The sequence below is a fragment of the Nerophis ophidion genome, linkage group LG10, assembly GCF_033978795.1.
Source record: "Nerophis ophidion isolate RoL-2023_Sa linkage group LG10, RoL_Noph_v1.0, whole genome shotgun sequence".
Lineage (NCBI taxonomy): Eukaryota > Metazoa > Chordata > Actinopteri > Syngnathiformes > Syngnathidae > Nerophis > Nerophis ophidion.
Genome location: NC_084620.1, coordinates 6,713,275 through 6,740,474, shown reverse-complemented (window position 1 = coordinate 6,740,474; position 27,200 = coordinate 6,713,275). Strand labels below are relative to the sequence as shown.

At 42.6% G+C, this 27,200-nt stretch overlaps 1 protein-coding gene across 1 annotated transcript in view; it reads left to right on the top strand.

Annotated features, from left to right (window-relative positions):
• The window catches only part of snd1 (staphylococcal nuclease and tudor domain containing 1), a 315,742-nt gene that overhangs the window by 162,571 nt on the left and 125,971 nt on the right, over positions 1-27,200 (top strand). The window contains exon 17 of the mRNA XM_061912195.1: positions 20,435-20,623. Coding sequence (XP_061768179.1) covers positions 20,435-20,623 — 189 coding nt within the window. The remainder of the gene's footprint in view (positions 1-20,434; positions 20,624-27,200) is intronic.

Here is a 27,200-nt window from a genome sequence, read left to right as displayed (position 1 = left end):
AATGGAAATGTGCCAATGAGCCGTGGGACAAACAGTGTTTTTGGGTTAGTGGGCGGCCGAGAGTGGAGTCTGCTCTCTTGGTTGTTTTGTTGGGTCAGCTGCTGTCTCTGGCCATGCTTCCTCCACCGCAGAGGCCACCACAGTGTATACATTTATTTTACTTTTTATTAATAGCTGTATGTAGAAGTGACTGGTTGCATCAGCTCTGCTCTTTTAATATTGTTAATGTTCTTTGTTTTCTTTGATGTTTCCCTCTTACACACATTTAAAAGGGATGTGTGCTATGGCTATGAGTTGTTTTTTCCCTTGGCCACAGTTTAGACCCCCATTCCAGGGACCTGGGCTAGGACCGATTTTTTTTTTTTTCAAATAATACATATAGATATCAGTATTGAGAAGCAGGAAGTTATTGTTATAGCCTTGAAAAAGAAACTGTGATCTGTACTGGAGTATGATTGTGAGTCCGCCCTGAATTTGTGCGGTGACATTTGATGGCAAGCCAATGTTGAAGCCGGTGCAGCTGGGGAAAAAAGGTTGAGGGTAAGTCATATTGTCACTTGTTGTCTAGCAACGGACTAACTATGTAATATAGTTTATATTAACTTTGTTGATGTTAGGTAGGAAGAACATAACATCCCATTGCTTTCTCCCGACTGGAATCAGATCATCATTTTCCCCTTTTGTCTGACCGCTCAGTGGTTAAGCAGGTTTATTTGTGCTGATCACTGTACCTCATTTCCTTTTACTGTAAAATACTCCGGCACCCACCGGGAGGAAATTTTTTGGTGAAATATGCTGTGTCGAGAGCAACACGTCGCTCGTCTCTCAAACTTCAGTCTCTGGTTTCTGACAAGCAGACATAAATTGACAAAAAGCCATGTTGAAAAATGCCTCTGTCTGCTCTCTTCTCTCCCCCCTCCCTTCAAGTCTGCCTCATTCTCTCAATCTGTCAGCACAGACAGTCCGGGAGGACAGAAATGGCTTTTTGAGTGACACGAGGCTGGCGATGCCATTTGCAGCGTCAACTGGTGAAAAGGGGGGATAGAGAAAAGAGGCGGAGACGAATGATTATGGACTTGCCATCACTGTCCTATGCCGGACACCCCCCCCTATATATTGTCTCGCTTTGGCTCATCATCATCTGTGGCCATTCATGCCTAAAAACCATGTCTTATTGCCAGTAGATGTAAAAGAAAACGTCTCCAAAAAGACCTAGCATGGGGTGGTATCTCTGACACAGCCCATACCACGGCGGGCACAGAATCATGCATATTTAAAATTCCATTATGAAATCTTAATTTGATTCATAGAGCGGCAGCAGAGTGGAGCAAGAGTGCAGCAACTGAGCTTCTTGTAGTTGATATGAATACTTATTGCCGGCATGTGTGACAAAGATGGAAGGTAAAAGCTGTTTTATTCTTTTCTGTCGTATGGTCAATTGTCTTTTAGCATGCCTTTAGTGTTGGTCAATAATGTAGGCCAGTCCTTCTCAAATAGTGAGGCGGACCCCCTGGGAGGGCACGGTGCGATGCCAGGGGGGCACGTGTGACCTTGAGGAACATGCTTTTTTTTTTTCAGTGCTAGAATATGACAAAGCAAAAGAAAAGACTGGTGTATGGTATCCTTTAATGTTAATAAACTTTACACTGTTATGCAGAGGTATAATTATAACCATTTTATAGACATTATACTATTTATAGTCATGTGGAGAGTAGGGGGGGGCGCACAATATTTTCTTCTTCCTAGGGAGGTGTAACAGAAAATAATAGAGAAGCACTGGTATAGGCCTAGGCTCATATTGATACCATTACCAAGGTGGGTATTGGTTTCGAATTGATATTTTGTTTGCAATTTTTCTTCTGTATGTTCTGGAGTATGATTGTGAACAAATTACTACATTTCCCTCAGTTTTTGCGACTGCAGCGTCTCTTCTAGTTTGTCAGTGCAAACATCTCTCTTGGTCTCTTTGTCGCAGTCTCTCTCTGTCACTCTCTCTTCCTCTGACTCAGGCAAGCTTTGCCCTACTGTCTGATGCAATGTTATAATTTGTAAATCGTTATTGAAGAGAATGGCTGTGCAGCACTTTGGAAACGTTATTGTTGTTTAAATGTGCTATGTAAATAAAGTGGATTGGATTGGATTGAATGTGACAAATAGTCAAGACTTTAGCTGCAACTTTGTGAAAAAGCATTTTAGGCAGTCATCTGGCTTCATCTGGCCAGGATCTTCAGCTCTCACTGTATCGGTTCGTAGCCGGGTGTGAAGCGACCAGGATGAGAATCAGCACCTGTCCGAGTCCATGGTTCTCGCCCGGACAAAGGTGGAGTGCCATCTCCGGGTGGGGGAGGAGACCCTGCCCCAAATGGAGAAGTTTAAGTACCTCGGAGTCTTGTTCACGAGTGAGGGAAGAGTGGATCCCGAGATCGACAGACGGATCAGTGCAGCGTCTTCAGTAATGCGGACGCTGTATCGATCCGTTGTGGTGAAGAAGGAGCTGAGCCAGAAGGCAAAGCTCTCAATTTACCGGTCGATCTACGTTCCCATCCTCACCTATGGTCATGAGCTTTGGGTCATGACCGAAAGGATAAGATCACGGGTACAAGCGGCCGAAATGAGTTTCCTCCGCCATGTGGCGGGGCTCTCCCTTAGAGATAGGGTGAGAAGCTCTGCCATCCAGGAAGAACTCAAAGTAAAGCCGCCGCTCCTCCACATGGAGAGGAGCCAGATGAGGTGTTTCGGGCATCTGGTCAGGATGCCACCCGAACGCCTCCCTAGGGAGATGTTTAGGACACGTCCAACCGGTAGGAGGCCACAGGGAAGACCCAGGACACGTTGGGAAGACTATGTTTCCCGGCTGGCCTGGGAACGCCTCGGGATCCCCCGGGAAGAGCTAGACGAAGTGGCTGGGGAGAGGGAAGTCTGGGCTTCCCTGCTTAGGCTGCTTCCCCCGCGACCCGACCTCGGATAAGCGGAAGAAGATGGATGGATGGATGGCATTTTAGGCGGTCACCCATCACACAAAAAAATTCCATAATCCTGGAGAAATAGACGTGCAATCCATCAGATTATCTCTAAAGTGATGTGCGGATCGATACTCAAATGTCAATAACGTCCATACCAGATCTTTATGCTTTATTGATCCTCAAATCAAAAATATCGAAAGGGGTGTCCAAAGTTTTTCCACTGAGGGCCTTAACATGTCAAAATATCAGTATGCTGGGACCATATTGATATTTTTTCATTTAAAGAAATACTAAAAATCAATAGTATGACTCAGTATAATTATAAGTTAGAACTTTTCAGCTTGTTGTCATTACATATTGATTATTTTGCTCCTTTTTGTTACATTTTTAATATATTTTTCACATGTAATAATTGAATAAAAATAATAATATGATTGCATAACTGCATAATAATTCTGCCTGTAAGAAAATATTGATATATATTTATATGGACATTTTGTCAAATCAGAATTAGAATTGTTTATATTGCCACAGTCAGTGAGGGTTCACAAACTGTGATTTTTTTTTTTTTTTTTTTTCTTTTTACGGTGACATGGCATTACATGAAACATTAACTATAGCAAAAAGCCCGGAAAAGCAACCACAGCTGAATGGGTGGCATTATAATGTCTCTGTTAGTGTGATATACCATAGTAAATAATGTACAATGACTTGTACATTATATTGAAAATCAGGAAACATAGTAAGTATACATTTGCGTCTTGACGAGAGGCCAAAACGCCTGTAGACATACGCTTTTTTTAAAAAGGGGTTTTTATTGCAAAATAACTTTATGGTACGTGCTCATGTGTATTTGGAATCTGCATTAGTCCGGAAAATTTGAAACCAAATTTATAAAACAATCTTGCCTTCCTTTATACTTCCGCCAAATGAAAGTTTTGTAATTTTATAGTTGTGAAGTTTTTCCAAGCTGTGTTGTCAGCAGATTACCCATATATGGTAGATATTTACCCGGACTTCTTTGCAAGTGTTCCCCATTTTTTTTAATATGAAGCGCCGTTTCTAGTCCAAAACATGACCTCGATACAACCCAATGAAGAAAATGCTCTGTTGTTGGTTGCTTTAACCAGCACAAGTCAATACACAAACGTTCAGCCTCATGTAAAGTAAAATCAGTCTAAATTTTATGACTCGTGGCAATGTACGTTAAACTGTGAAGAATTTGCTCCAAGTCTGTGCAAAGAAGAGTCCATCTTCACCAACCACAGACCATCACAATGGATTTTCTGAAAACAGTTTTTATAATGGCGGGCTAGGTGCCTACTATTTATGACAATGGAGGAGAAAATAAAACGTTAAGTAACAACAGTAGGTTAGAAATGTGTGAATGATACGTTAGCAATGTTAGCTTGAGTTATTGTGTGGCTATTTTAGCTTTCTACTGTAATACAACATCATAACCGTCTTGCGGCAATATAAATAATGATTTTCCTAAAAAATACTTTTATTTGGTTCAGTGCCTGCTGTGTTTAGCAATGGACCAGTTAGGAATAGAATCCGTTATTATGTTAGCAAAGTAGCTTGGCGCGTGCTTATAGCCTCTATTGTTTACAGAGGTCAAAGTGGTAGTGTAGTGGACTGATTAACATGATATCGAATAGAAAATCATTGTTTGTCGATATACCCATGTTTATGTCCAGGTTCTAGCATTGGAGAGATACAGACTCTGTAGAAGTATAACCCTAGTGTATAGCTACAAAGTTGGCAGGTTCCCTCTGCACCTCTGCCCGCACGCTATAACTTTTGGGATGTTGTGTTGTGGTGAAAGCCACTCAAAACAGAGGGCAGGTGGCAGTCAATGATGTCCACATGGTCCGATAGTGAAAAATAAAGACAAGAAAGCTAAAAAAGTTCAAAAGATGGTTTCTGGGGCAGGGACAAAGGTTCAATCAGCATGAAGAGGCGTGGTGAGGAGGGGTTCGTTTGCACCCAAGCACTCTGCATCTCAAAACGACTTATTTTCAAAGGGACCCAAAAAGTGGCTTGAAGATATATCTGTGAAACATAATCAATGCAAAATTCTGACCAAAGAGCCGCCATTACATGTTATTCAGACCACAAAGAAGTGTTTTAAATGTAGAAAAACAATCATGCAAACCCCGTTTCCATATGAGTTGGGAAATTGGGTTGGATGTAAATATAAACGCAATACAATGATTTGCAAATCCTTTTCGACCCATGTTCAATTGAATGCTCTACAAAGACAAGATATTGGATGTTCAAACGCAAATTATAATTAACTTAGAATTTCATGGCTGCAACACATGCCAAAGTAGTTGGGAAAGGACATGTTCACCACTGTGTTACATCACCTTTTCTTTTAACAACACTCAATAAACATTTGGGAAATGAGGAAACTAATTGTTGAAGCTTTTAAAGTGGAATTCTTTCCCATCCTTGTTTTATGTAGAGCTTCAGTCGTTTAACAGTCCGGGGTCTCCGCTGTCGTATTTTACGCTTCATAATGCGCCACACATTTTCGATGGGAAACAGGTCTGGACTGCAGGCAGGTCAGGAAAGTACCCGCACTCTTTTTTTACGAAGCCAAGCTGTTGTAACACTTGTCTTGCTGAAATAAGCAGGGGCGTCCATGATAACGTTGCTTGGATGACAACATATGTTGCTCCAAAACCTGTATGGACCATTCAGCATTAATAGTGCCTTCACATATGTGTAAGTTACCCATGCCTTGGGCACGAATACACCCCCATACCATCACAAATGCTGGCTTTTGAACTTTGCGCCTATAACAATCCGAATGGTTATTTTCCTCTTTGTTCTGGAGGACACCACGTCCATCCATCCATCCATCCATCCATCATCTTCCGCTTATCCGAGGTCGGGTCGCGGGGGCAGCAGCCTAAGCAGGGAAGCCCAGACTTCCCTATCTCCAGCCACTTCGTCTAGCTCTTCCCGGGGGATCCCGAGGCGTTCCCAGGCCAGCCGGGAGACATAGTCTTTCCAACGGTTCCTGGGTCTTCCCCGTGGCCTCCTACCAGCTGGACGTGCCCTAAACACATCCCTAGGGAGGCGTTCGGGTGGCATCCTGACCAGATGCCCGAACCACCTCATCTGGCTCCTCTCGATGTGGAGGAGCAGCGGCTTTACGTTGAGCTCCTCCCGGATGGCAGAGCTTCTCACCCTATCTCTAAGGGAGAGCCCCGCCACCCGGCGGAGGAAACTCATTTCGGCCGCTTGTACCCGTGATCTTATCCTTTCGGTCATGACCCAAAGCTCATGACCATAGGTGAGGATGGGAACGTAGATCGACCGGTAAATTGAGAGCTTTGCCTTCCGGCTCAGCTCCTTCTTCACCACAACGGATCGATACAACGTCCGCATTACTGAAGACGCCGCACCGATCCGCCTGTCGATCTCACGATCCACTCTTCCCCCACTCGTGAACAAGACTCCTAGGTACTTGAACTCCTCCACTTGGGGCAGGGTCTCCTCCCCAACCCGGAGATGGCACTCCACCCTTTTCCGGGCGAGAACCATGGACTCGGACTTGGAGGTGCTGATTCTCATTCCAGTCGCTTCACACTCGGCTGCGAACCGATCCAGTGAGAGCTGAAGATCCCGGCCAGATGAAGCCATCAGGACTACATCATCTGCAAAAAGCAGAGACCTAATCCCGTGGCCACCAAACCGGAACCCCTCAACGCCTTGACTGCGCCTAGAAATTCTGTCCATAAAAGTTATGAACAGAATCGGTGACAAAGGACAGCCTTGGCGGAGTCCAACCTTCACTGGAAACGTGTCCGACTTACTGCCAGCAATGCGGACCAAGCTCTGACACTGATCATACAGGGAGCGGACTGCCACAATAAGACATTCCGATACCCCATACTCTCTGAGCACTCCCCACAGGACTTCCCGAGGGACACGGTCGAATGCCTTCTCCAAGTCCACAAAGCACATGTAGACTGGTTGGGCAAACTCCCATGCACCCTCAAGAACCCTGCCGAGAGTATAGAGCTGGTCCACAGTTCCACGACCAGGACGAAAACCACACTGTTCCTCCTGAATCCGAGGTTCGACTATCCGGCGAAGCCTCCTCTCCAGTACACCTGAATAAACCTTACCGGGAAGGCTGAGGAGTGTGATCCCACGATAGTTGGAACACACCCTCCGGTCCCCCTTCTTAAAGAGAGGGACCACCACCCCGGTCTGCCAATCCAGAGGTACCGCCCCCGATGTCCACGCGATGCTGCAGAGTCTTGTCAACCAAGACAGCCCCACAGCATCCAGAGCCTTAAGGAACTCCGGGCGGATCTCATCCACCCCCGGGGCCTTGCCGCCGAGGAGCTTTTTAACTACCTCAGCGACCTCAGCCCCAGAAATAGGAGAGTCCACTACAGATTCCCCAGGCACCGCTTCCTCAAAGAAAGACGTGTTGGTGGGATTGAGGAGGTCTTCGAAGTATTCCCTCCACCGATCCACAACATCCGCAGTCGAAGTCAGCAGAACACCATCCGCACCATACACGGTGTTGATAGTGCACTGCTTCCCCTTCCTGAGGCGCCGTATGGTGGTCCAGAATCGCTTCGAAGCCGTCCGGAAGTCGTTTTCCATGGCTTCCCCGAACTCTTCCCATGTCCGAGTTTTTGCCTCCGCGACCGCTAAAGCTGCACACCGCTTGGCCCGTCGGTACCCGTCCACTGCCTCCGGAGTCCTATGAGCCAAAAGAACCCGATAGGACTCCTTCTTCAGCTTGACGGCATCCCTCACTGCTGGTGTCCACCAACGGGTTCTGGGATTACCGCCACGACAGGCACCAACAACCTTGCGGCCACAGCTCCAATCAGCCGCCTCGACAATAGAGGTTCGGAACATGGTCCACTCGGACTCAATGTCCCGCATCTCCCTCGTGACATGTTCAAAGTTCTCCCGGAGGTGTGAATTGAAACTCTCTCTGACAGGAGACTCTGCCAGACGTTCCCAGCAGACCCTCACAATGCGCTTGGGCCTGCCAGGTCTGTCCGGCATCCTCCCCCACCATCGCAGCCAACTCACCACCAGGTGGTGATCGGTAGAAAGCTCCGCCCCTCTCTTCACCCGAGTGTCCAAAACATAAGGCCGCAAATCCGATGACACAACTACAAAGTCGATCATGGAGCTGCGGCCTAGGGTGTCCTGGTGCCAAGTGCACATATGGACACCCTTATGTTTGAACATGGTGTTTGTTATCGACAAACTGTGACGAGCACAAAAGTCCAATAACAAAACACCACTCGGGTTTAGATCCGGGCGACCATTCTTCCCAATCACGCCTCTCCAGGTTTCACTGTCGTTGCCAACATGAGCGTTGAAGTCTCCCAGTAGGACAAGGGAATCACCCGGAGGAGCACTTTCCAGTACTCCCTCGAGCGTACCCAAAAAGGGTGGGTATTCTGAACTGCTGTTTGGTGCGTAAGCACAAACAACAGTCAGGATCCGTCCCCCCACCCGAAGGCGAAGGGAAGCTACCCTCTCGTCCACTGGGTTGAACTCAAACGTACAGGCTTTGAGCCGGGGGGCAACCAGAATTGCCACCCCAGCCCGTCGCCTCTCACTGCCGGCAACGCCAGAGTGGAAGAGGGTCCAGTCCCTCTCGAGAGAACTGGTTCCAGAGCCCTTGCTGTGCGTCGAGGTGAGTCCGACTATATCCAGCCGGAACTTCTCTACCTCGCGCACTAGCTCAGGCTCCTTCCCCCCCAGTGAGGTGACGTTCCACGTCCCAAGAGCTAGCTTCTGTAGCCGAGGATCGGACCGCCAAGTGCCCTGCCTTCGGCTGCCGCCCAGCTCACAATGCACCCGACCTCTATGGCCCCTCCTATGAGTGGTGAGCCCATTGGAGGGATGACCCACGTTGCCTCTTCGGGCTGTGCCCGGCCGGGCCCCATGGGAACAGGCCCGACCACCAGGCGCTCGCCATCGTGCCCCAACTCCGGGCCTGGCTCCAGAGCGGGGCCCCGGTGACCCACGTCCGGGCGAGGGAAATCTGGGTTCATTTCGTTGTAATTCCATTGAAGTCTTTGAGCTGCTCTTTGTCTGATCACTCACCTAGGACCTGTTTGTCTTGGGAGACCCTACCAGGGGGCATGAAAACCCCCAGACAACATAGCTCCTAGGATCATTGGGACACGCAAACTCCTCTACCACGGTAAGGTAGCAGCTCAGAGAGGAGGACACCACGTCCTCTGTTTCCAAATATAATTTGAAATGTGGAATCGTCAGACCACAGAACACCTTTCCACTTTGCATCAGTCCATCTTAGGTGAGCTCGGGCCCAGCAAAGCCAGCAGCGTTTCAGGATATTTTTGATAAATGGGTTTGGCTTTGCATAGTAGAGTTTTAACTTGCACTTACAGGTGTAGCGACCAACTGTAGTTACTGACAGTGGTTTTATGAAGTGTTCCTGAGCCCATGTGGTGGTATCCTTTACAGACTGATATCAGTTTTTGATATATTACCGCCTGAGGGATCAAAAGTCCGTAAATCATTGCTTACGTGCAGTGATTTCTCCAGATTCTCTGAACCTTTGATGATTTTACGGACCGTAGATGGTAAAATCCCTAAATTCCTTGCAATAGCTCGTTGAGAAATGTTGTTTTAAAACTGTTCGACAATTTGCTTACAAAGTGGTGACCCTCACCCCATCCTTGTTTGTGTGTTACTTAGCATTTCATAGAAGCTGCTTTTATACCCAATCATGGCACCCAACTGTTCGAGCCTGCACACCTGTTGGATGTTCCATATTTTGTGTTTGATGAGTATTCCTCAACTTTATCAGTATTTATTGCCACCTGTCCCAACTTCTTCGTCACGTGTTGCTGGCATCAAATTCTAAAGTTAATGATTTGCAAAAAAAAAATGTTTATCAGTTTGAACATCAAATATGTTGTCTTTGTAGCATATTCAACTGAATATGGGTTGAAAATGATTTCCAAATCATTGTATTCCGTTTATATTTACATTTAACACAATTTCCCAACTCATATGGAAACGGGGTTTGTATTATGACCCCTTTATTATCAATGATCATGCGGACATGGCCCACATTTAAAACGTGTCACTTGTAAACATTAAATTGTGTGATCGGGTCACTTTGTGTTCATACCCTTCAACCAGTTAAGAAGAATTATTACTGATTAGTATTATTACAAATGGAACTCAATGTTATTCGACTAGCGTGCCGTTTTACCACCATTATAGAAAGAAAAAAAAACAACACTCTCGTTATTGCTATTATTGATTTTAATAACCATGGCTGTTCAGACCCAAAGTGGCTCCACCTTTGGCTGCCACTCATGCTGCATTGTCAAGGCTGAGTGATACTTTCATTTCATTTTGTAAAAGATCCATAAAGTTATTTAAGAAGGGTTGACTTGGTTGTCTTACTGATGTGTCCCACTACAGGAAACATTCATAAATCTCAATCAATCAATCAATCAATGTTTACTTATATAGCCCTAAATCACTAGTGTCTCAAAGGGCTGCACAAAATGGATGTCGAGCGGGTCTAACATGATACTGTGAAAGTTCAATCCACAATGGATCCAACACAGTCGCGAGAGTCCAGTCCAAAGCGGATCCAACACAGCCGCGAGAGTCCCGTTCACAGCGGAGCCAGCAGGAAACCATCCCAAGCGGAGGCGGATCAGCAGCGCAGAGATGTCCCCAGCCGATACACAGGCAAGCAGTACATGGCCACCGGATCGGACCGGACCCCCTCCACAGGGGAGAGTGGGACATAGAAGAAAAAGAAAAAAGACAAAGAAAAGAAACAGCAGATCAACTGGTCTAAAAAGGGAGTCTATTTAAAAATCTATTTAAAAATCTATACTTAAGAGTTCTCACTGGCAAATTTCACCTAAAAATAAACTCCGACAGGATTTTAAAAATAAACTGTTACCAGGTTTTGACCAAATGGAGCACATTCAAAATATTAAATTGTTGGACATTCTGACAATAAAATGTAATTTGTGTCAAAATATTATTTTTAGGTTAAATTGAATTATGTTGGGTTGGGGAGGAGTTCTTTCCCCAAGTGGAGAAGTTCAAGTACCTCCGAGTCGTGGTCAAGAGTGGGGGAATAGTGAATTGTGAGATCGACAGGCCAAACGCAGATCGGTGCGGCATTTGCAGGGATGCGGACCCTGTATGAGTCCGTTGGGGTGAAGAAGAGCGGAACTGGAAGAGATTGCTCTCAATTTACCGAACGATCTTTGTTGAAATCTTCACCTATGCTTGTGAGCGTTGGGTTATGACCGAAAGGACAAGATCACGGGTAGAAGCGGCCGAAATGAGTTCCCTTTTATCGGGTGACTGGGCTCTCCTTTTGAGAGAGGGTGAGAAGCGCTGTCATTCGGGAGGAAGTCAAAGTGAAGCCGTTGCTCCTCCACATTGAGAGGAGACAGATGAAGTGGTTTGGGCATCTGGTGTCCTACCGAACGGTTGGAGGCCACAGGGAATTCTGGAAAATCTGTTTCCGGGCTGGCTTGGGAACGACTCGGGTTCCCCCGGAAAGAACTTGGCTTATCTAGAGGGGGGGGGGTTGCCCACATCTGAGGTCCTCTCCAAAGTTTCTCATAGTCAGCATTGTCACTGGCGTCCCACTGGATGTGAATTCTCCCTGCCCACTGGGTGTGAGTTTTCCTTGCCCTTTTGTGGGTTCTTCCGAGGATGTTGTAGTCGTAATGATTTGTGCAGTCCTTTGAGACATTTTTGATTTGGGGCTATATAAATAAACATTGATTGATTGATTGATTGATTATCTGCTTAGGCTGCTGCCCCCATGACCCGACCCCAGATAAACGAAAGGAGATGGATGGACAGCTGAATTATGTTAATTGACTTTGATTAAGCATGATCAATAGGCAACCACACATTCAAAACAAGGCCAAAAATTTAACCCAGGATTTACAAAATTTGAAAGCAACTTTAGAAAGAACAAGGCCAAAGTTGCTGATATATGATAAGCGGACTTGGCAACACGGACTAGTCGTCGTGGCTGATCTTGGCGGTCCGCTACTGTGATGTGTATTTGTCATGGTGGCTTGGCGGACTGACAGAAAAGTAAGATCATACGTGTCGTTTAGCATAACAAGGCCCAGAGGCTCTTCTGGTGACATGACTTGGTTCTGTTGTTGGTATTTGAGTAGGTGCTTCTTTTTTATTCGCAGATCCAAGTAATGGACTTATTCACGTTCATAAGACTGTCATGTGAGTCATGAATCAAAGATTTCTGTAAAATGAAACATAACTTTTTAAGCTGCTAAAAATAATCCTTCATGTATTAACTGGAAACACTTATTCTTTCTACTTGCTTTAACGCGGCTTTCCTGCTTTTGTATCCAGTAGAATTGTCATTACGGTACGGAATGGAACACATCCATTATTTATTGATGAAAGGGGAAAACTCATTAACGGGCATCAGGCGGGTTTAATGGTGGGGATAGCGCTTGTTCAGAAGCTGTTTAACTTGTCCACGTCGTCGCTGCTGCCGCTGATGGCCCCTGACAGTGATACATATTGGACCCCTTGGTTCACATTGACCACCCTGAAGGGCTTAGGGTGTCTATGCGCACTGTAGACCCACACATGGTCTTGGTAATATACCATTGGGGGTATCACCAGTCTTTGGACAAAGAAACAAGAAAAACAGGTAATACTGTAGAAGTGGACATGGATGGTTGGAAACACTTCTCGTCCTCGCCAGCGGACCTCATTTTACCGCTGCTGCCCTGAAGGTTTTTTTTTTTTTTTTTTTTTAAATTAAAAGCCTCATTAACATGCACTTGACATCCCTTCCTCATCTGTGCCATTAAAGGGATCAATGGCGGTTTGTTTGATTCATTCATTTATACTACTTCCCCTTTCCTCTCCCTGTTAAAAGGTGATCTATATTTGTAACCTCTACTTGCACCCACTAACCTCTTTAACCGCTTTCACTTCGATCACAGTGATGCCTAATCATCTACTAGATGTTTTTGTGTATGCTTGCATGCATGTGTGTTTGCGTGTGCGTGTTTATACGTGCACTGCAAATAAGATCTGTCTCTGCGATAAAAACGAGTTAAATTAACTAGATACATGGCTAGATAATTTTACTAAAGAGGCAATACATAAAGATTTGTATATTTAGATGTTAGCAGGACTTTTAAGATAGAAGAAAGTATTTTATTGTTAACAAGGATTCAACTTGCAATTTTTAAATTAAGCATCCTCGATGTTGCAGAATTTTTAAACAACATTTTCTATGTAGGAAAAACCAGAATATCTTGTTATTTTCTCAATTTTAACATGTTTAAACTATAATAGAAAATATCTACATATTCATGCTAAAATTAGGATTAGTCAATACCTAAAAATACAGAAGTAGCTCCTTAAACCTTCTAGAAATACAATTTTAAATCTTTGCAATTGTCAATTATTTGGCGAGGGTGTGTGTGTAGTTTTTCAGCTTAATTACTCTAACCCATGAGGCACCGTGAGAGATCAAATGATTTGCTTTTTTGTTGAAAATTCTTAATATTATTCTTAATCTCAGCTACAATCGGGCAGAAGCTGAGATAGGCGCCAGCGCCCCCCGCAACCCCAAAAAGGGAATAAGCGGTAAAAAATGGATGGATGGATGGATTATTCTTAATATGCCAGTTAGTTTTCAGGCTAATTAATTGTTTGAAACTTGGTCAGGATTTGTTGCACGGTATTTAAAAAAAAAAATGTTTAACTGATACAGAGCTTCCTGCTTTAATCAAGACGAATACAACAAACTTTTTTATTTCTATCCATCCATCCATTTTCTACCGCTTATTCCCTTTCGGGGTCGCGGGGGGTGCTGGCGCCTATCTCAGCTACAATCGGGCGGAAGGCGGGGTACACCCTGGACAAGTCACCACCTCATCGCAGGGCCAACACAGATAGACAGACAACATTCACACTCACATTTACACACTAGGGCCAATTTAGTGTCGCCAATCAACCTATCCCCAGGTGCATGTCTTTGGAAGTGGGAGGAAGCCGGAGTACCCGGAGGGAACCCACGCATTCACGGGGAGAACATGCAAACTCCACACAGAAAGATCCCGAGCCTGGATTTGAACCCAGGACTGCAGGACCTTCGTATTGTGAGGCAGACGCACTAACCCCTCTTCCACCGTGAAGCCCCTTTTTTTTTTTTCTATATATTTTTTTATTTTATTTAGATTTAAATTTGGTTAATTCACACACACCTGGATGTGAGAAGGGGTCAAACAAATATGGATTTGACGAAGTGCACCTGTAAATTTGTCCTAACCAAATATAATATCATTACATTAGTCGCGTTACCATTGCATCGAAAAGTCAGTAATGAAGCAATTGTCCTTTTTTCCATCCATCAATGTATGCAGGCTCCGGCTGGTCTGCTGGCCAAAGTGTCGTCACTCAATGTGGGTGCTGGTTGTCCAGCATTTCAATGTGGAAATTGCAGATCTCTTTGGCACTGTTTTTTTCTGGCGGGCTTTGTACACTTTTCAGACACAGCTGCAGTGGGAGCAGCGATTCTTGGCGCATGGCTTTCGTCAGTTTCTTTTGCTGCGCAGTTGTCCTCATAGGCTGTCAGGGTACGGTCCTGGAGATGCTGACAGTGTTTTGGGCTGGCTGGTGAGGTTTAAAACGGTCGTCTACTTTCTTTCCTGCCGGAGTGTTTGCAGGGCATTTGATGCAAAACGAATTCCTCTGAAGGAGTAAAAAGGTCTTGCTCGATCGACATTGTTTGTCTGCACTGTGTGCTACGGTGAGCTTGGGAAGTTTAGGATCTCCTACCTTGTTGGCCCTTGATTTGTTCAACCTAACCCACCATACCCACCTAGCACAGTATGATAATCTTGCATCGTTTGAACATTTTTTCAATCATTTGTTAAATCAGAGGATTTTTTTTATTGGTATCGTATTTTATAATTACTGTATAAGTTATCATTCTTAATAATTGTGTACCCATATTATAAATATATTTTTTACAAATGTTTTGCAGGGTGTATATCATTGGAGATTTCAATATCTGCAAGTACTCTTTTATTTGTGATTGATAAATGAGGCCTCCCGGCATCAGTGTGTGAATGGGCGAATGTGGAAATACTGTCAAAGCGCTTGGGGCTCCTTAAAAAAAGGGGGTACAAAAGCGCTATACAAGTACAACGCATTCACCATTTACCATCTGTGATTATGTGGCACACTCACAAAGTGTATTGACAATGAAATATACTGTTAGTTTTTCATAATGGTCATTCGTCATCTGTTTTGCAAATAAATAACCCTTTTGATTGGTTTTGTTTTTTAAACAAATAGCTGTGCATATGAAACAGATCAGTGAACCATTTAGTAAACAGAAAAGTAAGAACATTTACCTTATTTGATGCTATGAGATCAAAATGATCCCAAACTTAAGAATTTTTTATTTTTCATTGTTCCGTTCAGATCGATGATGGAGACAGTGTCTAAGGCAGGGGTGCCCACACTTTATCTGCAGGCGAGCTACTTTTCAATTGACCAACTCGAGGGGATCTACCTCATTTATATATACCATTTATATTTATTTATTTATGAAAGAGACATTTTTGTAAACAGGTTAAATGTGTTTAATGATAATACAAGCATGTGTAACACATATAGATGTCTTTCTTTCACGAAGACAAGAATATAAGTTGGTGTATTACCTGATTCTGATGACTTGCATTGATTGGAATCAGACAGTAATGATGATAACGCCCACATTTTCAAATGGAGGAGAAAAAAAGTTGTCCTTTCTGTACAATACCACATGAAAGTGGTTGGTTTTTGGCATCTAATTCATCCAGCTTCCATACACTTTACAAGAAAAACATTGGCGGCAAATTCCGTAACTTGCTTGATTGACATTCACGGCACCCGAGGGTCTTGTGAGATGACGCTGGCTGCTGCCAGTTCATTATTATGAAAAAATGACAGAGAGGAAGGCGAGAAACACTTTTTATTTCAACAGACTTTCGCGCCGTCCCTTCCGTCAAAACTCTAAAGGCCGACTGCACATTTCCTATCTTCACAATAAAAGCCCTGCTTCATGCTGCCCGCGCTAACAAAATAAGAGTCTCGGAAAGCTGGCGTGCACAAGTGATGTGCACGCCAGCTTTCTGAGGGATCGCTTGTGCACGCCAGTTTTCCGAAACTCTGTATTTAGTTAGCGCAGGCAGCATGAAGCAGGGCTTCTATTGTGAAGACAGGAAATGTGCAGTCGGCCTTTAGAGTTTTGACGGAAGGTACGGCGCGAGAGTCTGTTGAAATAAAAAGTGTTTCTCGCCTTCCTCTCGGTCATATTTTCATAATAATGATCTTGCAGCAGCCAGCGTCATCTCACAAGACCCTCCGGTACCGTGAATGTCATTTAAGTGACGTCTTGGTGAAGATTGATGATCACTAATTTTTAGGTCTATTTTTTTTTAAAAGCCTGGCTCGAGATCGACTGACACACCCCCCGCGGTCGACTGGTAGCTCGCGATCGACGTAATGGGCACCCCTGGTCTAAGGCAACAAGCCACTCTTCCGACTTAATTTAGAATGAACCGTCACTCGTTAGCTGAAAAAAGTGCTTCTTGATAAAAGCATTTAGTGCTTCACATTCAAACAACACAGCAGAAGTATTGGTCACGTGATTTTGTCTTAGAGTGACACATACATCGAGGCATTGAGGGACACTGGTATCTCTCTTTGTAGTTAATAATGCATTCATGGGTCTGTATTGTTTGGCCCATCACTACCAACGTTTTGTTGTAGACGGCCATTATAACCACACATTATAGAAAATTTGTTTTTTAGTCTGTCACGTAACATTTTTTTAATTAAAAAATTGAATTTTTAATAGACTTTAATGATAGGCACCCAAATATTTCTGTTCCCAAAGTGCTTTCTGCAGCTCATCTGTTGTCACACAGTTTAATTTAGTTTTCAGTTTGAGCTTTATCTCCTTCCACCAAGTGACACATTTACCAGCTATTGATTTTCCTTGAAATCGGATCAAAGTTGTGATTGTTTGCTGCTGCGTAAAAAAAAAAAACGAGTCTCATTCCAACTAAACCCTGTATGTTCATTAGGTGGAGAAATGATGCTGTAGACTTTTTTGAATGGTAATTATTATTCTAAGTGGAGATGCAGTAGTTTTGTGCTTAAAAAGAACCCCAATAGCAATTTGTGAAATGCTAGCCCTCTGCATGCTTTCAATTTGTTTTAGTGCAGGTTTTGGCTCTGACAAGGTGTCACCTACTGCAGGTTTTTGTTTTTATTTATTAACTTCTTTATTTTCATTCACTTCCAAACAGTTAAGTGAATTAAATCAGCCCGGGCGCACTTTTAAACAATGACCTTGGGTGGAGCATATTTTGCTTGCATGCAAAAATGACTACAATTGTCAGAGCTCACACGCACGCACGCATACACAAGGACACACACGCATGTATAACTCTTCTCATCTCCATTCAGTGTGTCGACACAATCCCGACATTTATGAGATTACCGGAGCCTGTTTGTGTTCCGACGGGAGCCTTGTTGGCTCCACGCAGGACTCCACTGGGAACCATCTGGGCTCTAGAAGCCAGCCCGCCTCACGCATTCTCGCCGTTATCATTTCTCAAGTTATTTTTAAGTCATATTGCAGCAAAACGGCAGTTTATGTGCACTTGTGCATTACTTGAATGAATGGCTAACCTTTTTTAGCCTTCAGCCGCTTCCCTCGTTTGGCATTTCGGCTCCATGTGGACGAGTTGTGTCCTAATGGCCTAGTTATGTAACTGCCACAATGCGCAGGGATCAAAATAGGGGTGTCGATACATCAGGTTTTAGTCAAAAACCTGATTTTCTGTGTGTATACGCCAATAAAGGCTTTTGACTTTAAAGGGGAACATTATCACAATTTCAGAAGGGTTACAACCAATAAAAATCAGTTCCCAGTGGCTTATTTTATTTTTCGAAGTTTTTTTAAAAATTTTACCCATCACGCGATATCCCGAAAAACTGCTTCAAAGCGCCTGATTTTCACCGTCGGTATATCCACCCGTCCATTTTCCTGTGACGGCACTGCGTGACGCCAATACAAACAAACATGGCGGACAGAACAGCAAGATATAGCGACTTTAGCTCGGATTCAAACTCGGATTTCAGCAGCTTAAGCGATTCAACAGATTATGCTTGTATTGAAACGGATGGTTGGAGTGTGGAGGCAGATAGTGAAAACGAAATTGAAGCAGAAACTGAAGCTATTGAGCCATATCACGACAGACAGCGGCAACAAAGACGAATTCGGCGATCGCCTTCTAACCAACGATTGCATCTTTTGACCACTGGTGCAACTTGAATCCATCGATTGGTATGTGTTTGTTTTGCATTAAATGTAGGGGGAGGGAAAAGCTGGATGCAAATATAGCTACAAATGAGGCATAATGATGCAGTATTTACATACAGCTTGCCTAAAAAGTAGGGGTGTTGGAAAAAATCGATTCGAATACGTTGTGCGATTCAGAATCGATTCTCATTTTTTAAAAAATCGATTTTTTTTTTTATCAATCCAACAAAACAATACACAGCAATACCATAACAATGCAATCCAATACCTGACCCAGCAACACTCAGAACTGCAATAAAGACACAAACACGACACAGAAGAAGCCAAAAGTAGTGAAACAAAAATTTATATTATCAACAACAGTATCGATATTAGTTATAATTTCAGCATAGCAGTGATTAAAAATGCCCCATTTACATTATCATTAGACATTTATAAAAAAAAAAAAAAAAAAAGAACAATAGTGTCACTGTGGCTTACACTTGCATCGCATCTCATAAGCTTGACAACACATTGTGTCCAATGTTTTCACAGAGATAAAAGAAAGTCATATTTTTGGTTCGTTTAATAGTTAAAACAAATTTACATTATTGCAATCAGTTGATAAAACATTGTCCGTTACAATTATAAAAGTTTTTTTTTTTTTAAATCTACTACTCTGCTAGCATGTCAGCAGACTGGGGTAGATCCTGCTGAAATCCTATGTATGGAAGGAATACAGAATCGTTTTGAATCGGAAAAATATCGTTTTTGAATCGAGAATCGAATAAAAAAAACACGATATATTATCGAATCGTGACACCAAGAATCGATATTGAATCGTATCGTGGGACATCCAAAGATTCACAGCCCTACTAAAAAGCATGTTAGCATCGATTAGCTTGCAGTCATGCTGTGACCAAATATGTCTGATTAGCACATAAGTCAATAACATCAAAAAACTCACCTTTGTGATTTCATTGACTTTATCGCTGGAAATGCATCTGCTTTGAATGTTGCAGGATATCTACACATTCGTGCCATCTCTGTCGTAGCATAGGGGTCGTCGGTACAGTGTGCAGAACAAACGAAGGACTTTCGCATCTTTTGACCACTGGTGCAACTTGAATCCGTTGATTGGCATGTGTTTGTTTGGCATTAAATGTGGGTGGAGGGAAAGGCTGGATGCAAATATAGCTACAAATGAGGCATAATGGTGCAATATGTACATACAGCTAGCCTAAATAGCATGTTAGCATCAATTAGCATGCTGTGACCATTGATATGTCTGATTAGCACACTCCACTTAAGTCATCTTGAATCCGTCCCTGATCGTGTTGTTACAACCTCCGACAACACACCGACGAGGCATAATGTTTCCAAGGTACGGAAAACAGTCGAAAAAACGGAAAATAACAGAGCTGATTTGACTTAGTGTGTGTAATGTGTTTGAGAAAATGGTGGATTGCTTCCCGTTGTGACGTCACGGGTGAAAGGTCATCGCTCCGACAGCGAACAATTGAAAGGCGTTTCAATCGCCAAATTCCCCCTTTTTAGAGTTAGGAAATCAGTTAAAAAAAACATACGGTCTTTTTTCTGCAACATCAAGGTATATATTGACGCTTACAAAGGTCTGGTGATAATGTTCCCCTTTAATGGAGACCGAGTCCAAGCAGTTTACTAACTTAATTTTCTCCAGATTTCCCTGGTGGCTGCAGCATTAAGCAAGCTCTTAATCGCTTGACTCGGCCATATCTCCTCACCCTCTCGCTTTCTTGCTGACTGGAGTGTCCATTGATGGGGAAATTAAAAAAATATTTTTGTCGTGAATTATCTTGCAGGTGTTGTTATGGAGGAATGCCATTGCAAAAAAAGTAGTTGTAGTACCCACAGTAGGCCAGTTGTACCTTGCTTGGGCCCACTTCACACCTGAATCATGGAAATATGTCTACAAGTGAATCGATGGCAGGCCTCCAGCAATAGAACAGTAGTATCTCCTCCGGGATAGAATCTTCACTTCATTTGTCGTAATGAAATCTTTAGACCTAATCTGGGTTTATAGATCAGCGTAACAATGGTTTTCGCTTTGTTCCAGGTGGAGGTGGAAGTGGAGAGCATGGACAAAGCCGGCAACTTCATTGGCTGGCTGCATATCGAAGGCGTGAACCTGTCTGTGGCGCTGGTGGAAAACGCGCTGTCCAAGGTCCACTTTACGGCTGAGCGCAGCAGCTACTACAAAACGCTGGTGTCGGCGGAGGAGGGCTGTCGGCAGAGGAAGGAGAAGGTTGGTACCACTTAAGATTTGCCATCTTGCTTCTTAAAATTAGCCACACAAGAAATTACCTATTTGTAACTGACAACCGAAAATGTGCCATTAAATTATATTTTTGATACAGCACTTATTTTTAACGTAAACTAATCCAATTCTTTAATATTTTGATTTAGAATTGTAATAATCATCCACCAGATCAGGGTTGTCAAACTCAAATACAGAGTGGGCCAAAATTTTAAACTGAACAAAGCCGCGGGCCGAGGTTGAACAAATTAATCCTTTTAATAGGGACCCAAACAAGTTTTGCATTGAATATTGACCAAGAAAGGCTGATATAACTTTATAGTGACATGCAAAATCGAGTTTTAAATAATAATTTAAAAATATCAATGGCATATCAAATAAAATAAAAATACAAATTGAATGCCTCTTTTCGGCGGCTGGGTTTGGTGGTAGCGGGGATGTATATTGTAGCATCCCGGAAGAGTTAGTGATGTAAGGGGTTCTGGGTATTTGTTCGGTTGTGTTTATGTTGTATTACGGTGCGGATGTTCTCCTGAAATGTGTTTGTCATTCTTGTTTGCTGTGGGTTCACAGTGTGGCGTATATTTGTAACAGTGTTAAAGTTGTTTATACGGCCAACCTCAGTCTGACCTGTATGGCTATTGACCAAGTATGCCTTGCATACACTTGTGTGTGTGTATGAGCCGCATATATTATGTGAGTGGGCCGCACGCTGTCTGTATGGAGGAAAAACGGACGTGGCGACATGTAGAGAACGCCAAAGGCAGTGCTTTTACGGCCCGCCCCCAATATTATTGTCCGGGTGGAAATCGGGAGAAATTTGGGAGGGGCACTGAACTTCGGGAGTCTCCCGGGAAAGTGGTGAATGCGGTGTTACAGCGGCGGGCCAACTCTAATGTTAAATTGATATTGCCTCAAGGGCCAAATGAAATTCAACGGCGGGCTAAATTGGCCCGCGGGCCAGAGTTTGACACCCATGCACCAGATGGAGCTGCCTTTATTCCAATTCAAATCATTAAGCAAATGTTTGCAACAGTTAGTGTTCTGCAAAAAAAAAAATGTGTTTCACTTTTGATTGGTATTCATTTATTATATATAAGTATTTTTTTAAATAAAAAAAACCCACCATTTGCCACTTCAGAGTAAGAGTACTTGTTGGAATTCATATTTCCTCTTAGTGAATTGTGGCACCCCTGCAGTCCTAGACCATACTTGACTTTAAAGGAATGGAGCTATATAGAAATATTAGTCCCCTTTATTTCGTGAGCGGAAAGTAATGCTTTCTGAGCACTTCACAGTTAAAAGACATTAGCTGTATCGGTCATGTTTTTTTTTTTCTTAAAGTGACACACAGATCACAGTTTCTTTCCTTGTGTTTTATAATGCATCCATGCTTCAGTATAGTTTGACCTATCACTAGTCACAGTACATACTGGAATTAATTTTCCTTCATTGAACCACAGCACTTCCATTCTAGGCAGCACTCATGCATCCCCCCTACACTGTAATAACGCTCGCCACCATTTCCTGTTAAACCTTTTGGCTGGTTTCCCTTTACAAAAAACCCTGCCAGGTACGTGAGCACACAGGCCCTGTCAGGTTCAATAGTCTCACCGCAGGCTGATGGCTCAGTGGCGACACCTCTGATGACAAGAAGCCACCCACCCCCCAACCCCACACCCCAGTCCAGACAGTTTGACTTCCACCGCTTTTGACTTGAGCTAACCTGAGCGCCGACCGGCCAGCCAGACGAAGGGTGATCACGTGGTCGCTGGTTGGCCACAGGCGGGCGGTGCACAGTTCAACCTGAGCCTGCATTGTTGGTGTGTTGCGAATGCATCGTTTGCAACTTGCAGGCAGCTGAGATGGGACTCTGTGCTCTAATTAACCCGTAGAGACAAGCGTAGAAGAAAAGCTGAGATCTTTGCTTTTTTCCCTCCTTGTTTGAAGTCATGGCTGGTTTTACGTATAGCAAGGGCAGATCACATCGCTTCCTGTCTCTCCTCATTCTTCCGTCTCTTTGTGTCCCCGAGGCTTTGGTTTCAGGAGGACATGCTGTGTCAGGCTTCCCGGCAAGATAACTAGCTTGTCGTAAAGTACACCCATGTGTGGACGGCGTATTAAAAAAACCTTGCGTTGGTGGTCCAGCAAGGAATTAGCACAAGAACAATAGAAGAGGGGGGGTAGTGCTGCAGTTGCATCCTCAACCTAAAACTGCTTAGTTTGGTTAAGTGAATGAGGTTTTAGTACAATGAGACCAGTGGGACAAAGTATTCTAAATGAAGCTTTGCAATAAGCTTAATGAAACTTCCAGACTCAGCATGTTTTCATTGCTGAAGTACATTTCTTTGGGATAGTTACAGCTAACAGAGAAAGTGAGTGGCACTTGTTTATTAAATATTAATTAACATAAAGCGCTGAACAGATAACGATGTGGATTACAAGCTATCTCTCTGCAAAAGATTGGGGAGCTTTAGGAGTGTTTGGACTGTGCATGTTTTTAGTATAGGTGTCACTGTACAACTCTTTTACTAGCGATATGGATATTACAGCCTTGAGTATTGACTAATATCAATCCAAAAAGACATGAGCAGGAATCTTAATTATTGTTTTGTAGTGTGGAATGTTAGAAAAGGTTTTATCAACTGAAATTAATTAAACAGAGCAATAGAATTGATTGATTGATACTTTCTACTAGTAGATTGCACAGTTCAGTATATATTCCGTACAATTGAGCACTAAATGGTAACACCCGAATAAGTTTTTCAACTTGTTTAAGTCGGGGTCCACGTTAATCAATTCATGGTAAACCCATTTATTATTAACCGTTTAGAATTGACTTATGACTTAACTTGAAGTGAAGTGGTGATTAAGTTGAATGATGCAGACATGTTTGTTACCGAATACTTTTTAATACGCTTCTGCCTCTGAGAATTTTGTATGTGTAGTTCTGAGGGCATTCAATTGATCGCAACTGGACTGTTTGGTAGAATACAATGGTCTGGATGAATGAGAACATTCATAGACATCTTTGTATTTGTAAATAATATGCAACTGTGACCCCAAAAGGGACAAGCGGTAGAAAATAGATAAAAACTGCCATAAAGATCACTGGCTGCTCTCTCCCTTCCCTAGATAAACTGTACAGTGCCAGGTGCCTCAAAAAGGCCCAAAACATCATAAGGGACCCATCCCACCCTGGACATAAACTTTTTGAACTGCTGCCCTAGGGCAGGAGATACAGGACAATAAAATGCCGGACAAACAGATTTAACAACACTTTTTACCCGAGAGCAATAGTGTCGCTGAACACAAGACAAGAATGACTGTGCATGTGAGCTGTGTGCTTGGTATTTTTATGTATTTTTATCTATTTATCTATGTTCTTCAGTTTTTATGTGTTATTATGAATTTGCACTAAATTAGTTTTGCTAACAGTTTTTTTGTACAATTACAATAAAGATACATTATGTTCTATTCTATTCTAAAATGGATGGATGGATGTTTATATTAATGGGTTGTTTTAGACTCTAATATTGTTCAATTAAGGACACTTATTATACATATGGCTAGCCTGTGTGTTTAGCTGTTGTGTAACTGCTCGCTCCTAGTATTTTATAGCCCTCCATGGTTATCTCTTGTAAAAGACTTGACTAAAATAGAAGAAAATACCATTCTTGTGTGCTTATTGGAGGACATTTGGTTATTAACTTGGCTGTCCATCTTTGCACAAGTAAACACCCTGCAGGACTGATTGTATCTGTGTTTATGTTGGAGATTTTAAATAGAACCCAGTCTAGTTTTTTTGCCAATATTGGCGCAATATCCGATATCAATATTGAAACAAGACACCCCTAGTGTTTGATGCCCTGCTATTAAGTTATGTGATCCAGTTAAAGCCATACTATCAGTGGACATTTTGATTTCAGATATGTGGGAGACATAAGTGGCTTGAATTCAAGGTGATGTGGTTTAATGTCTGGGAAATCCATTGTTGAATCATTAATTTTATGTACAAAATAACAAAAGCTGATGTCAAAATATAAAACAATTCTGTTTTTTAAGATGATTTGTTTTAATATTCCCTTTCTGAGGATCGACCTCTCGTTCTCTGCTTAGTGCTACTGCTTGAATTGTCTTATTTCAATATAGCATAACATTATTTTTGGATGTAAAAAGTGCAGGGGGACCAAAACTGTCTTTTGGGAAAAATGCAGGGTAACCCCCTGTTTCCCCTAAATTATGCCTCTGCATTCTACCATACAACATATTATACAAGAAGAAGGCACTAATACCTTAAAGGGGTCATGTTATGTTGTTTTTTTTTTAACATTGAAAACACTTCCTTGTGGTCTACATACAAACCCCGTTTCCACATGAGTTGGGAAATTGAGTTACATGTAAATATAAACGGAATACAATGTTTTGAAAATCATTTTTAAACCATATTCAGTTGAATATGCCACAAAGACAACATATTTGATGATCAAACTGATAACGTTTTTTTTTTTTTTGCAAATAATCATTAAATTGAGAATTTGATGCCAGCAACATTTGATAAAGAAGTTGGGAAAGGTGGAAATAAATACTGATAAAGTTGAGGAATGCTCATCAAACACTTATTTCGAACATCCCACAGGTGTGCAGGCTAATTGGGAACAGGTGGGTGCCATGATTGGGTATAAAAACAGCTTTCAAAAAAATGCTCAGTCTTTCACAAGAAATGATGGGGCTAGGTACACCCCTTTGTCCACAACTGGTGAGCAAATAGTCAAGCAGTTTAAGAACGTTTCTCAAAGTGCAATTGCAAGAAATCCCGTACTGTTAAACGACTGAAGCTCTACATAAAACAAGGATGGGAAAGAATTCCTCTGTCAAAGCTTCAACAGTTAGTTTCCTCAGTTCCCAAACGTTTGAGTGTTGTTAAAAGAAAAGGTGATGTAACACAGTGGTGAACATGCCCTTTCCCAACTACTTTGGCACGTGTTGCAGCCATGAAATTCTAAGTTAATTATTATTTGCAAAAAAAGAAATAAAGTTTATGAGTTTGAACATCAAATATCTTGTTTTTGTAGTGCATTCAATTGAATATGGGTTGAAAAGGATTTGCAAATCATTGTATTCCGTTTATATTTACATCTAACACAATTTCCCAACTCATATGGAAACGGGGTTTGCATGACGGAAAGCAAGATCGTTTTATAAATATCTCTGCCATGCCTCAATGGTTTGATTTTTATTTTAGGGACTTATGCAGACCCCAAATACACAAAAACAGGCACCAATAGGTAAGAAAAGTTTGTTTTGCATTGTAGGAGCCTTAATGCTATTTAAGTTAATTTACATTTTATGGAAGGAGCTTCACGTTTATTTAGCCAAAAGGGGACAATTTACTTTATTTAAATAATACAAACATGTATATATTGCATGCTTAGAATAATTACAAGGTACACTTTATTTGTAATTATTACATGTGTCTGAATATTTTGATGACGTACTATTTTATACTGCTTTAATACAGTGAAGATTACGTAACTGGTTAATTGCATATATGGCAGAAGGATCTGTGTGGTAATCTGGTTTGGACACAATGTATTATGGGTAATGGCAGTCAGGTATGGTGGAATCAAGCCACACTGTTTTTTGACCTTACTCTTACTTTTTCCAACTCGCTCTTACTGTAGCAAACTCTTTATTTTGCCATTCATTTGTTCCCACATCATTATTGTTTTACGTTTTTGAATGATTAAGTTCACAAGTAAACGATATAAAACGAAGACGAGCGTCTGGAGTTGTTTGTTGTTACTGCAGCAAGCGCAGCAGGAGAAAGTAAAGGAGCGTCAAGCTAGGGCTTCATTAGGAAACTACATGCATCATAGGTACCCTTTAAAGCTGTCTTCAACCTTTTTTTAGTCCACGGTCCACCCCGTTTCGGTCAAATTTATTACAGACCAGTGGGAAAGAGGGAAAATAGACCTATCTTCAACACACCATAATAATCTAATGCGATTGTCATGTAGCAATGTTAAACAGGTCTGCAAAACAGTGGTTTTGGACCCTTGCCTGAAAGGTTTTAGGGGCGATGCAGTGAATAGTTTGGGCAATGCCAAGGTTTTCTAACCCCTGCGTTCAACCACCCTCTAATACTCTTTGATTGTGTTTTGTTCTGTCAAAATTCTGGCGTCCATTCACTTGAAAGCTAAGAAATCTAATTAAAGTAAACCAGCAGAAGAAACACTGGTAATTAGAGTCTCCTAATTATGAATCGGTGAATCATCATCAGCCCTCCCATCAATAATAACCTGAATGCACTTTCTGTTGAGCAAGGGCTTTTTCTGCTGTAATTACCCAACCTTGAAGGAGATTAACACACTTCATTGGACCTCGGAGTGGCTGGAAGAGGAGGAGAGCCTAGAAAGAAAAAGAGAGCGAAAGAGGATATGACAGGCCAAGTTGAAAATATTTCATGTCACGGGACTCCCGTCTTTTCATCGTTCGCTTGTCCCCTTTTTTCTTTCAGCGTCGGCCTGTCCTCTTCACAGCGCGGGCTCGCTCTTTTCATCCA